Source organism: Rhododendron vialii, chromosome 6a (assembly GCF_030253575.1).
Source record: "Rhododendron vialii isolate Sample 1 chromosome 6a, ASM3025357v1".
Taxonomy (NCBI): domain Eukaryota; kingdom Viridiplantae; phylum Streptophyta; class Magnoliopsida; order Ericales; family Ericaceae; genus Rhododendron; species Rhododendron vialii.
In genome coordinates this window covers 40,910,156-40,924,299 of record NC_080562.1, presented here as the reverse complement: position 1 = coordinate 40,924,299, position 14,144 = coordinate 40,910,156, and the positions used below count along the sequence as shown (strand labels likewise).

The 14,144-nt window shown below is 39.6% G+C and overlaps 1 protein-coding gene across 1 annotated transcript; it reads left to right on the top strand.

Annotated features, from left to right (window-relative positions):
* Nucleotides 1-2,695: 2,695 nt before the first annotated feature.
* Nucleotides 2,696-12,808, top strand: LOC131330465 (DNA polymerase I A, chloroplastic/mitochondrial-like). The gene is made up of 12 exons (XM_058364055.1): nucleotides 2,696-3,170; nucleotides 5,202-6,267; nucleotides 6,443-6,634; nucleotides 6,834-7,489; nucleotides 8,235-8,646; nucleotides 9,375-9,470; nucleotides 9,652-9,744; nucleotides 9,856-10,050; nucleotides 10,770-10,862; nucleotides 10,962-11,177; nucleotides 11,252-11,341; nucleotides 12,233-12,808. Exons 1-12 carry the CDS (start codon nucleotides 3,019-3,021, stop codon nucleotides 12,392-12,394), a joined length of 3,423 nt encoding a protein of 1,140 aa, XP_058220038.1. The 5' UTR covers nucleotides 2,696-3,018; the 3' UTR covers nucleotides 12,395-12,808.
* The last annotated feature ends 1,336 nt before the right edge of the window (nucleotides 12,809-14,144 follow it).

Here is a 14,144-nt window from a genome sequence, read left to right as displayed (position 1 = left end):
GAACCTATTCTTTGGCTGCCCTTATTCTGCCAGTTATGGGGTCATATTCTGCAGAAGGAGTTTGATAGACCTGGTTTAAATCTCTTGGCTGAGATTAATTGGGCTCTGTTGCATAGAAGGGGCAATGATTTTCGAGATCAGGTTTTCAAGCTATCCCTTGCTGCTGTTATTTTACCATGTGTGGTGCGAACGAAATAGAAGAGTCTTCCAACAGGAAAGCCTTTCTTGTTTGGAACTCTCAGCTAAGATTGCCTCTGAGTTGCGTGCATGCTTCTGCTCATGTAGTGGTGTCAAGACGACTGATGTTAACAGATGAATCTGCCTTGGTTGGAACATTCCCAACATAGTTTTTCCCTAATGCTTGGCTGTTTGTTTCTGCCTTTGTCTGGGCTTTTATGGCAGGCCTGTGCAATTTGTTTTGATCTTTCTCAGGGGAATGCCCCTTTGATCCTTGTAATTGGTTGTTGCTTTCAGTGAAAGATAATTTACCAAAAAAAAAAAAAAAAAGAGTCAGATTTGTATAGCTATGGAGTTATCTTTCTGGAGATCATCTCTGGAAGGAGAATCATTGACAATACAAGTCACAAGACCAAGTGAAGAGCAGAATCTAGTTTCTTGGGTAAGTCTGAAAACCTTGTAACTCCCGAATAATAATCACATCGTGGATTATCGAGCAAGTTTCATCGGACTAGAAACTGACTTGACTCAAACATATCAACATAATGAAGTTGATTTCCAAATGTAAGGTTCAAAGAATTTAATGCACGTGGTCTTCAATTGGGATAAGCTGATAGCGTATGAGATTTCTTAAGTTCCAATCCCTGTTGTCATCAATAAACCTTTTTCGGCTTTTGATCTAAGAACAAATTCCCTGATTCGTCTGGAATAGAGGACTTGAAAAATTATTGGTCCGTATTAGCAAAATGTTCATCAAAGGCAAAAAGGATGGTTCTCAAATTTCTTCCCTTGCTTTGGTGGGCTCCCTTCAAATATGGTCTCTCTTTTGTAGTTTTATGATTCCTCCAGTAGACGCAAATAGGAAAATCAAAAACTAGTGATCAAAAGATGATAAAGAAATAATGATGGTTCACCAAAATCTGGATTTTTTAGACATTTCAAACGGGTAATGTCCATTGAGAGTACTTGAAAACTGATACTCAAAAGGCGATACTAACACCATCAAACTGTTACTGAAATGGAAAGTCCAGAGAATTTTTGTGAGTATTTCAAAAATTTGGTAAAAGAGTAGAGCCTATTAATTAGTTCTGTTTTCCTGTTTTGTAGGCACGACCTCTGTTCAAAGATATGAGGAAGTTTTCATTAATGGTCGATCCATTGTAAGAAGGGAACTACCTCATAAAGGGTCTCGACCAGGCTCTTGTAATCGCGGCAATGTGTCTCCAAGAGGAAGCTACCGCCCGGCCATTGATCAGCGATGTGGTAACTGCTCTCTGAGTTCTTTTCTGCACCAAATAGAGATGATGAGGAAGAAGCAGAAGACGAGACGAAACTGGCCTCTGGTGGAAATATTGCATTAGGTGAAGAAAAAGATGAGCCTGGTGGTGATTGGGAAAGAGATTGACAAGTTCCTATAGAAGCTCCAAAAACTTTGGGGTTGATTTTTGACTCCCAAGTCACTGCTTATTAGTACTAGCTCACCTTTTTTTTTCCTCCCACAACCGTTTCACATGCTTACACGTGGGGTGAGATAGCTCCAAAAGTTGTTGAGAACAAGAATCAAACTTTGGGACGAAACTCGTATCTCGATCAATTATTTTATTTTAATCAGAAGATGTCAATGAGATGTTAGATCCCATCATTCAGTATTTCCTGTTTTCATCTGAACCAAATTGAAACATTCAAATTTGCAAGAAAATTTTGTTTCCACAAATAGACAGTGGGATTGGGTCCCCATAATTAATCGAGATGGACATAAGATGACTCGGCCACCTTAGTTATATAAAGGAAATTTTGTTCACGCACTTATGTATTTCTATTCCAACTTCTTTTTTCTCTGGCCCACAACTTTCTTATTACAATTTTCAGTTTTATCATGGGCTCAGTTTGGATGGCGAAAATCTTGAGAAGAAATATGAATGTGATGCTATTACTTCCATGATTCCGACGTTAAGAACTGGCAGTAATACAATGTGATATCGTACTTTCATGATTTCCACGTTTGGAAGAAACAAGAATAAAAATGTAATTCCTAATAACACATCCAACTAAAAATCACATTCCAGATTGAATGAGAATTTGATCCCTCTCTTCCCCATGCTAATCTTAGATTCGTGGCTCAATCAGACAATCAACAAAAAAAAATATTAACTTTGATAAATTTTCAAAATTAATTTTTTCAGACATCGAAATGAAATTACTCCAAGAATTCATTTCCTAAGAAATTGATTGCTAGTAATCATATTCTTATTCCTACTCAAAAAAAATTCTAGGAATTTGATTCTTATCGGTCATCCAACATAGTTTGAAGGAAAAAAAAAAATTCAACAATTAAGGTCCTTCTCTTCCCATAATATTAAAATGTCATGATTCTAGATTCATGATTCCGTGAGTGGGTATGGAATCATCCCATCCTATTAATAAAATTAATTTTAGCTGTAAATAGAATCATTCTAATCATAAAATACGGAGTAAAATATAAAGAAGAATATTTGCCAGGCAGCTATGAAATTGTCCGCAATATTTGGAGACCTGGAGGGTTTTACTCAGAAGACAAGGGTATTTTGACTTCAGTTTCAGACCCCTCCCCTCCTATCTCTCTCTCTCTCTCGCTCTCCCCTCAGGAAAAAAACTGGCAAAACCCTTTCTTTTTTACTCAAAAAAAAAGACAGGGTTTATAGACTTCAGTTTCCAACCCCTCTCCTCTTTCTCTCTCTCTGAGCCCAGAAAAAACCTGGTGAAACCCTTTTTTAAATTTTATCTTCACAAAGATAGATTGTCAAAACGGCTGCTTGTGTCGGTAACCCTTGCAGAAAGCTGGGGAGAGGAGTTTTGCAGGCCATGGCATTAGGAGGGATTTCCACTCAAACCAGCCACCACTGTAAACACTATCCCCCTCTGTTCTGGTTATCCACTTCACGTCCTGGGCCTTCTTCCATGGGTTCTCATTCTTCTTTCTCCCTTTGGGTTGCCTCAAGAAAAGCCCTCTACAGGTTATAGTTTCAATCTTTACTGATTGTCATTTTTTTTTTTGTAGTATTTGTAATTTCTTTCATGTGGGTTTCTGTTTATTGACTGTAATTTACATGTTTCATGTCTGGGTTTATGGGCCTTTAGTCAAATCCCCCAACTTGTTGCAGAAATAACGAAATTTCTTTCATGTGTGTGTGTTTTTTTTTTTTTTTTCTGACTGTTCTTTTACATATTTCATGTCTGGGTTTATGGGCCTTGGCCAAAACCTCAACTTGTTGTGGAAACTTGGTTATTCCAGTGACGAGGATGTTTAGGAATTTTCTGAGACTAGTTTAGTGACTTTAGTCCCCTCTCCCCAACTTCGAGTGGAATGAAGAATGGTTTTATCCATTGGTCCAACTCCACCCTTTTTGAATTCGAGACCTGTTGAAGAGAAATTCTCTGGGCACTGAGTTAGCTAAACCAGTAGTTGGGAGCTAAATTTCATATCTATGTTGAGGAGTTATTAAAATGTTTTTCGCTCAAGTGGGAAATTTTATGGGTATTGGCGTATTGCTCCATATATCTTCCACCTCTTGTGTATAGGTGGCCTTTTTTGGAAATTCATGGCTTCGTGATTTGAGGTCCTTTGAGATACTACTGAACATGATGTTCAAAGCAACTTCTTTCATGCTATTGTAAGAATACAATGGCATGAACATTGAAGAACTTGTGGAGTACACACTGTGGGTATCTGGAAGAGCATCGCCATGTGGCACTTATCGGCGGATTCAATACCAACGTGGCAAGGCACACAGCTCCTCTGGAATAACAACTCCTCCACATAGGGGCTCCTCTGTGGAAGCTCTAAAACACATCCTACGATGCTCGGTCAGCCATGTCCATACAATAAATATGGTTCTAATGAGCTTGGCGACACTTCACAATACCTAGGTTGGGAGCAGGGCCCGGGTCTGGGTACCCTGCTCGGGACCTAAGGAAGCATGTGGTTTGGAGGCTAGAGCAAAGGGATTGTCAAGGAGGTGAGCTCCACCTTGATCAACCATAGAGAGGGATGGGCGCCACCTATGTCAGTCGACGTCTGCATCAACCACCATCATCATTACCACAACTACCCTCATTACAATCACAACCACATCCATACTTATTGCACCCACCCCTGACATCCGGCAATCAACCACCTGCCTCTCCATCCCCTGGCCAATACAACCCTCTGGCATGCCCATCTTTGGGGTCTCCATATAAGGATGGTTGATACACCACCAAAATAGACAGACACACTACATCCCATACAACACATAAAGACATGGAGTTCTAACTCTATGGTTGACCACTCTCCACTGCCATCCTCTCTCTCTCTCTCTGGCCGCCCTGAGCTCTCTCCTCCTCCACCTTCGGTGGTCCCAAGCATTGTTGTAGCGACTGCCATATACCCAGAGGGCAACCTCAAGCACTTTTCCTGCCACTCACATCCACACACACACACACATGCATGTAGCTGCAGAATTGAAGAACGTGTTGCTGCTTCTTAATCATCTATGGTCATATTTGCACATATCTTTTAAGTTTGATTTCAATTACATCAAGCAGTGCAATTTAGGTTAATATATAAAGGATTGTTTAGCAACATAGGGGGCAAGGATGGATGCATAAACAAGTGAGAATTAGACATTTGGTGTTGAAACGGAGAGTTGACTTGTCTGATCTTTTTTAGTTGCTGAAGATTTTGCAAGGGACCATATCGAGTAGGGGCAAAGGGTAGGATTTTGTTCATTTTCAGGACAAGGACAACATGTTGTATCTCATGGAAGTGTATTGGTGAATGTGGGCAAACCAAGTGTGGCTTCCTTTGTCAGAGTGTTATATACAACTACATGTGGAATGCATGGATAATGGAATGTATTCTATAGCTTTGATGTTGGTCGGGTTGCTTGAAATGTTTTTTCTTCATGTCAATGAAGCTTATTGTAGACCCTGCCATATCCCAACTCACCAACATACAAGCTGGGTTATCTTTTTGCTGTATTTGACACTTTCTATTTAAATTGCAGGGACTGCAGTTGCAGACTCCCCATTGCCAATGGAACATTTTCTAGTATTAGTGGTTTTAGTAGTTCCCTTAAGGTTAAACAAAGTTCAAGTTGTAACATCATGTCATCTAGTGGGAAGTATAGGCATTATCCTACGGACAGCTCTTGGAAGCTTGAAGTACTTTCAGGGGCAGGGAATCCTTGTGCTCGGATGGTTCCTAACCTTTCAGGTTACATTACTTCTGACAGAGAACCCGTCTCTTGTAGCCCACAACTGACAAAGGAAGAAAATGACATCATGTCATCTAGTGGGGAGTATAGGCATTATCCTATGGACAGCTCTTGGAAGCTTGAAGTACTTTCAGGGGCAGGGAATTCTTGCGTTCGGATGGTTCCTAACCTTTCAGGTCACATTACTTCTGACAGAGAACCCGACCCACAACTGATGGAGCAAGAAAACAAACAAATTCTAGAAGATAAGGCAGCCAGACTGTGGATTGAAGAAGCAGATAGACTAGTGAAAGAAAAATATGAACTAAGGGACAGCAACACACCAGTTTTTGTTCATAGCAATTATAATCCTGTGGGTTTTGGAATTCCACGTGTAGAAGCTACTGCAAACAGTGGGCAGTATGGCCTTACAGATATGCAGGATGGCAGTGACCATTTGCTTTCTAAAGACCTTATGGAGGCCTCTATGGTTAGTGGCAATAGCAGCAGAGAAGGGGCTTTAAGAAGCTCATTGGGCCAAGGGTACATGCATAGTCAAGCCCATACATCAGGTGCATGTAGTGTGAAGAACGAAGGAAACACAAGCTTGATCGAGAAGGGTCCTATTGTTCAATCTGAAGGTATTGAGTATAATGGGTCAGGAGGGCTATCAAAGGAAAGGGAGGAAAAAACTTCCAAACCCCTTAGTGGCAGCTCCATTGATAAACCAGAAGGTTTTGACCAGTTCCATGTCCGCGAGAGGCTTGTTCGTATTTATGAGAAGGTTCTTGTGGTTGATAATATCTCCATGGCAAGGGAGACTGTCAGGATGCTTACAAACCAATACAGGCATCGTGTTTATGCATGTGATACAGAGGCATGTCTCATGCTTGAGTTACATTTATAGGTTCCTGGAATTATTTACTTGTGGATGCAAAATGGACACAGTATTCTACTTAAATCTTTGATTGTTTGGATCAACGTATATTATAATTGTATAGTTTACATACTTTCTTGTGTGCTTATTACGGCTGCATCCTGGTTACATGCAGGTGGCCAAGATTGATGTGAAGCAGGAAACTCCTGTTGATCATGGAGAAATGATATGCTTCAGCATTTATTCTGGACCAGAAGTAAATTTTGGTAATGGCAAATCTTGCATATGGGTAGATCTTCTTGCTGAGTGTGGCAAGACTATTTTAGCCGAATTTGCTCCATTTTTTGAAGATACCTCCATTAAAAAGGCAATGTTTCCTTCCTTAATATTACTCTCTTTACGTCGTCATTTAGTGGTGAAGACTGGTCTAAATTGCATATGCTGGCTGAGAGAAAGTTTATGTTATCATCTATCATGTATTAGATATTATTTTGACTTCATGAAAAAGGGTGGTCTTTCCTTTTGAATGGATAAGAATGTGATGAAGTGCTCTGTCCTATCTACAGGTTTGGCACAACTATAGCTTTGATAACCACATTATAGAAAACTATGGGTTTAAAGTTTCCGGTTTTCATGCCGACACAATGCATATGGCTCGGTTGTGGGATTCTTCCAGACAAACGGAGGGTGGGTATTCTCTAGAAGCGCTTTCAGGTGACCCAAGGGTGTGCCATGATGAGAATTTGATAGGTAAAGTATCAATGAAAACCATTTTTGGCAGGGGAAAGGTGAAGAAAGATGGCTCTAATGGCAAAATTATAACCATCCCTCCTGTTGAAGAGCTTCAAAGAGAAGACCGTAAATTATGGATTTGTTATTCTGCCTTAGATTCAATAAGCACGCTAAATCTCTACGAGAGCTTGAAAAGAAAACTATCGGGGATGGAATGGAAAGTTGATGGATGCATAGAAGGAACAATGCTTGATTTTTATGAGAAATACTGGCAGCCATTTGGTGAGCTTCTTGTGACAATGGAAACTGAAGGGATGCTGGTTGATCGAGCCTATCTTGCTGAGGTAGAGAAAGTGGCTAGAGCAGAGCAGCAGGTTGCTGCTAATAGATTTCGCAACTGGGCATCAAAGTACTGCCCTGATGCTAAGTACATGAATGTGGGAAGCGATACACAGTTGCGCCTGCTCCTTTTTGGCGGAACCTTGAACAGGTATGACCTTTGCTGTTTAGCAGTCATTCTGGCCTTGGTCCTGTTGGTCTCATATCTTTCCCGTTTGCAGATGGTCGTTGCATAATAATATGCATATTGCATTTATCTGTAATATACTCTCCAACTTCAGTAAGTTTGTGATGTGACCAATAATCCTACTTCACCCGATAGATAAGAAAGCCAGGATCTGATCTCTGGAAGCGTGTGGTCCCTGAATTTGAGTCATTCCTCTGGGGCCATCCCCAGGGATCATCTCACTTGTTACCTACGGCATTGCTACAAGTGACCTGGACGCCTTTTTGTTCCTATAAAGAAGGTATTAATTTCCAATGCAGGAAGTGGTTCTGCTTTTGTAGAAAAGAATAGATTACTTGCGCACACAATATGAGGGAAACAATCGTGGTTAAACAAAAGTTTGAAGTAGTATAGATTACGAACGGCAAAATGAATTGAATAGAACAATATTTGTAGGAGCTATCTAGTTTTTTCACGAGTATTGAACAATTCTCTGCATTACCTTCCTCGTGCAGTGAAAAGAAAAAACAAATAATGGAAGAGGAAAACAACATGCAATGAAATGCAGAAACAACATGCAATCACTACAAATGATTAGTTATCCATTTTTTCATCATATTCAGAAAGAGTCCAAAGGAAGCCCTATATTCTTTTCTTTCTCTCTTTCTTTTTTGTGCAATGGAAGCCCTATATTCAATTCAGCCACTTCTTGTATTTTATCGTTTTGCAGTAAGGATCAAAACGAGAGCCTTCCCTTGGAGAAGGATTTTAAGGTTCCTAACATTGAGAAAGTGATTGAAGAAGGCAAGAAGACTCCCACAAAATTTCGCAATATTAAGCTGTGCAGACTTGAATCGAAATTAGAACCTGAGATGTACACTGCAAGTGGATGGCCCTCTGTTTGTGGAGATGCTTTGAAGACCCTTGCTGGGAAGGTTTCTGCTGAATTTGACTTCACAGATGAAGCACAGGTATTGGAGACGAAGGAAGGAGTAAGTGAGGACAAAGAATCTGCGTATGGAACTGCTTATGCAGCATTTGGAGGTGGGCTGAAGGGGAAGGAGGCGTGCCATGCCATTGCTGCTTTGTGTGAAGTTTGCTCTATAGACTCACTGATATCCAACTTCATCCTCCCCTTGCAGGTTATTTTACTGCCATATTTTTCTAGTTATATCTGCCACTTAGTTTTCTTATGGCGGAATGTTCTTCAGAAGTTTAAAATGTGGTAGATGGCAATGTGTTGTGCATTTGCAGATAGCCTTGATCCACTCTTATTGTGCCACTTACCCATTTCGTATAAATCTAGTGATATTAGCCATCGAGAATGACTATCTATTACAATCTCGTTGGGGGAATTTTAGCATCCCATATAAGGTTGGGGAAGGGGTATCCCTTTCTGTTTCTCTTCCTATTTCTTCCCTTGGTAAATAATTTACATTGGTTCGTGACAAGTATTAACAACCCTTCTGTGCCCTTTTTTTTTTTTTTTTGAGGCATTGCCTTTTGTTCAATATCAAAATGAAAAAAAAAAAAAAATACATTGGATGTTTGTGTCATGTTAATTTAGAAGCTCTTGTGCGGTGTTGCATGGGGATTCCCTCATTTTCACGTTTTCCATTCTCCCAGAACATTTCATTTGGACATTATGGCCGTGGGTTGTGTATATGTTTCCTGACTCTGGATCAGTGTGTCATAAACTATGTCGTATCTCCCTCATGCCCTTATGGAAATGCATGACAGACATTTCTTCTCCTCCGGGGGTGTGTTAGCTAACTTTTCATTGTTTCAGTCAATACTTCTTCCTTTGTGCTGTACTTTCTTATGTTAAAGGTCATGAGAAGATGGTGATTATATTTGTTTCTATCTTCAGGGCAGTCATATATCAGGCAAGAATGGGCGCATTCATGGTTCTCTTAACATCAACACAGAAACTGGCCGCTTATCAGCTCGGAGGCCTAGTTTGCAGGTTGGAAAATCTGATTGCCTGCTGTATTTATTACTTGTAGAGTGGATTCTTTGCATTTTGCACGGGTTCTGTCCTGCTGATTTCGTCGAATTGTTTTTTGTCGTTGCTTGTGATGGGCATTCTCCATTGTCTTTCACCAAAAAAAATTTAATGTGTCAAAATCTTGTTTACTGTAAATCAGAATCAGCCTGCTTTAGAGAAAGATCGCTACAAAATCCGCCAGGCATTTGTCGCTGCACCAGGAAACTCCCTTATTGTTGCTGATTACGGACAGGTGACTGAGATTAACTTTGGTTCTACTTACGGGAAGTTGTATCTTATTGTGTAAACGAAAATTTTGTCCATATGAATCTTACTGGTGATCTTGGTACTTGTTTATGACTAGCTGGAACTTAGGATCCTTGCACATCTTGCCAATTGTAAGAGTATGTTGGATGCCTTCAAAGCTGGCGGAGACTTCCATTCAAGGACTGCAATGAACATGTATCCACACATTTGTGAAGCTGTTGAACAAAAAAGCGTGCTTCTTGAGTGGCATCCTCAACCTGGTGAGGATAAGCCTCCAGTTCCTCTATTGAAGGTAATCGTCAAAATTTCCTGTTAGTTCAGGGATTAATTTTTCGATATAACAGCCACTCATTCATCAATGCCATGAGGAGATTTCAGTTTTTTCTGTGTTCATTTCTGTTTCGCTTCCTCTTATTAGATGGGGTTTGCTGGGTGTATTATGTGTACTATGAGTAGCAGGATTAGGATATGCTGGGAGACTTTTGTCTCAAACTGTTTCGTGCTAAATATGTAACAAAGTAGCTGCTGATAACTTAAGCATTGACAGAGCAAGGCAGATAGGTATTTGCCATGCTTGATCAGGGTGGGTCAGATTTGGGAGTCTTCTCTCAGTTCACAGTAACTTGAAACGGAAGTTGTTTGGTGTCTCTTGTTTCCCGTTTTGCGCGCACGCGCGCGCATGTGTGTGTGCGTGTGTGTGTGTGTGTGAGAGAGAGAGAGAGAGAGAGAGAGAGAGAGAGAGAGAGAGAGAGGTGTTTTATTATGGATGGAATCACGTTTATGCAGATTCAGCTTATTGTTTGTGTTGTGAAGAGTTCGCTCTGGTGTTTGTACAATTTGAGGTTTCTGTTGAGCAATTTAAAAATATAGTTTCTTCACTAATGCTTTACTTTAGCCATCTGCGGCCTATTCCTGTCACTTGTTGTCTTTTAATGCAATTATGATTGTACACAGTCCTGCGAGTTTCGTATGAAAATACCCTTTCAAAACCCCTATTTGTTTCTGCTTTAGGATGCTTTTGCTTCTGAAAGAAGGAAAGCAAAGATGCTCAACTTTTCCATTGCATATGGGAAAACACCAGTGGGGCTTTCCCGAGATTGGAAGGTACTGTTGGTTTTTTGAAATGTGAAATGAAGAATCACTCTTGTTTCAAATGTTATAGTAACTTCATTTACGAAGGGTGATTTCCATCTCTACTCTTAGGTTTCTGTGAAAGAAGCAAAAGAAACAGTTGCTCGCTGGTACAATGAGAGAAAAGAAGTGCGGAATTGGCAGGACGAACGTAAGAAGGAAGCATGCAGCAAAAAAAGGTGTGTTCATACATTGCTAGGACGGGCCCGTTTGTTTCCTTCAGTGGACCGAGTTACCTCCTCTCAAAGAGGTCACATTGAACGCGCCGCTATCAACACACCTGTGCAGGTTTTTTGATCTTAATTTCTCTCTCTCTCTCTCTCTCAATACCTCAGGTTCTGATATAAACAATTTTGCAATAGGGTAGTGCTGCCGATGTTGCCATGTGCGCGATGTTAGAAATATTGAAGAATTTGCGTTTGAAGGAGCTTGGATGGAGGCTGCTTTTACAGGTTTTCCCATCTTTCATCTCTCCAAATAAAGAAAACGCAGAACACCTAACTTCTAGTTCTAGTTGAATCACATGATAAAGTAGATATCGTGTTAATTAAAAAATCTTGCACTTGCCTTCAAGATTGTTCCAATCATTTTGCTTTAGTCCGTTCATTATTCTATTGGTAATTATCTTGATGTTATCCGAGCCCACCAAAGAACCTTCCTGAGCAGAGAGCAGTTAACACTTAACTCCTTGGAGCCCCATTCTTTTCCTTTTGGCTTTAGCTGATGATCTATATGGCCATCTTGTCGTTGCATTACATTAAGTTTCCCTATAGACTTCCATAGGCTACCTGAACTGGCTTGTGTTTCTTTTTGTAAAATCCGTTTTGTTCTGACTAATAGTTTATGCAAAGGCTGATTCTTGGCTACCAAATATATTTATACTCCGGTGATGTGGTTTTGTTTTATTTCTTGTTGAAGTTCAGTGTTGTCAGATGTCCTGTCCAGAGAAACACTGCTCTAGCCAAACTTTTTTTTTTTTTTGATCCGCCTCTAGCCAAACTTCATTTCCCTCCAAAAAAGGGAACAGATGTATCGGCACTATCTTCACAAATATAAGCAATTAAGCATGAGTTGTGCCCCCTCTAATTCATGGTTTTCCTTTCTCCTCTGATAATTGTATCGCTGCATTCAATCTGGCACCCTTCTTTTCTGAATGTAAGTAGCAACAACTTGCACCAGTGCCCTAGGAGGCCAAGTCAGATTAAAGTAAAAGGCTGCTAGATGTGAGTACCTTTTGAATTAGGGGATGAACATTTGGTTTGGCATTAGATATTGAGGAGTTGAATATTCTTTTACTTTTCTGATGGGGCTGTGGTAGTTAAAAGGCATTCTTGTGGAAACAGGTCCACGATGAAGTAATCCTCGAAGGACCGACAGAGTCGGCAGAGGAAGCCAAGGCCATAGTTGTTGAGTGCATGTCCAAACCATTTGATGGAAAGAACATCCTCAGGGTTGACCTCTCCGTCGATGCCAAATGTGCTCAAAACTGGTATTCTGCCAAGTAAAAACAGTTTGCCAGAACGTAGTGATTTGTCCCCATCCCCAGCGGCCAAATGCCAAGCACCCCACTGTTACTGTGCCTATGGCTGTGCAATGACTACATCCAACTCATTATGAGGTATTTCAACGGCAAAGTCGATTGTTTATATTTCATGCTGAGCTGGGACTTTTTGAAAGAGCTCATTGATCTGCCCATCTTGATTCGGCTGGGAACTCGTTAAGTAGCGTAGTGTTTGGTGATTTGGTGATCTCTATCTGTAACTCTTCTGAAATTGCGATACCTTGCAATGTTATCTGCCGTGTATAGAAAATTGTTTGTATCTTTTTTTGTAATTTCTGTGATGTATGTGGAATCGTTTTTTTCGCAAGTTGTGAAAGCTTGATCATTTTGGGATTATGGGGATTTCATTTCCTCTAAAGGACATCCACTCAAATCCTGGATTTTCGAAGCGAGGGAGGGATTGAGAGAGAATTCAAGAATGGTCACTACATCTTGGACTCATGGCCCAATTCTGTTTAGTTGGATCTTTCATTCACCTTCTTCTTCTTTTTTTTTGTCACACGGGAAATCGCCATCTTTGTTTGCCTTCCAACAATATCAGACCTACGGAAGCATCCTCTTTAAGAAGAGCTGAGTTCTGTATTGTTCGTCGCACCGGAATTCGGTAGCACACCATTTGGCAAGAAATGCCCGTTATATTTCTGATATTGTTGTATGGAAGGATTGCGGCACCAAGGAGGTGAACTGGTGAAGATCCTATTCTTCATGAGTCAATGACAATTGGCAATCACTAATCCATTACTTTTATTAGTTCAGATTCTTTAGAATGAACAATTATTTGACAGCACGTTGTTGGCCGATTAGTCTCTATTACTATTTTTTTTTTGAGATTCAAAGAATGAACTGCGGATCAAAAAATAAAAAAATAATAAAAAAAAAAGAATGAACAATTATAAGGCAGCACGTTGTTGGTGAATTGTTTCGACTTTCTTTTAGGAAACTGATATTCATAGTCTCTTTTTTGTTATTTATGCTCTCTTTTTTAGTGATGAAAATGTATGTGTATATATATATATATTTTTTTTTGCTAAAAGGCAAAAAAAAAATTAATGTGGGTAACAAAAAAAAGGGGTGTGAATATCAATTCCCTTCTTTTATATGTTACAATTTACATTGCTTGTAGTCTTTGAAAATAGTTATGAATGAAATTAAGAGTTCATACATGTAATTGTTTTTATATATTAGTTTCCAATAAAAATATGTTTTTTCTTCAGGAAAAAAATACTTACGAAATGAATGGAATGCCAAACTTTAAAATACAAAATTAAGGGCTCGTTTATGCAACATATTGTTTGTTTATTTATTTTCATGATAACAAATAAGCAAAACATATAAGATGAGTTTGTTTGTTCATTTGGGTAACTCATCTTTATTTAGCTAATTCTGTTAAACCATCTTACTTGCTTAAAATAAAGGCGTACCTAGCACACGAAGTTATGAAATGAACAGAATAGTGCGTGAAATTAGGAAATGAATGGAACGCCGAAAGTAAAATACAAAACTAAGGGCTCATTTGCCAATATATTGTTTGTTTATTTTCTTATTTCATGATAAACATATACTGTACTAAGATGAGTTTGTTTATTCATTTCGGTAGCCTAAAATCGTTTAGTTAATTCTATTAAACTATCTTACTTGCTTAAAGTAAATGGCGTACCTAGTTTATGAAAGTCCTGCATACGCAAGATCTAGGA

Bases quoted from the DNA above. Each gene is read 5' to 3' on its own strand.
- LOC131330465 (XM_058364055.1), top strand. From the start codon at position 3,019: ATGGCATTAGGAGGGATTTCCACTCAAACCAGCCACCACTGTAAACAC. The intron at 3,171-5,201 runs GTTATAGTTTCA...TTTAAATTGCAG, and splicing joins TCAAGAAAAGCCCTCTACAG to GGACTGCAGTTGCAGACTCC. The intron at 9,471-9,651 runs GTTGGAAAATCT...ACTGTAAATCAG, and splicing joins CTCGGAGGCCTAGTTTGCAG to AATCAGCCTGCTTTAGAGAA.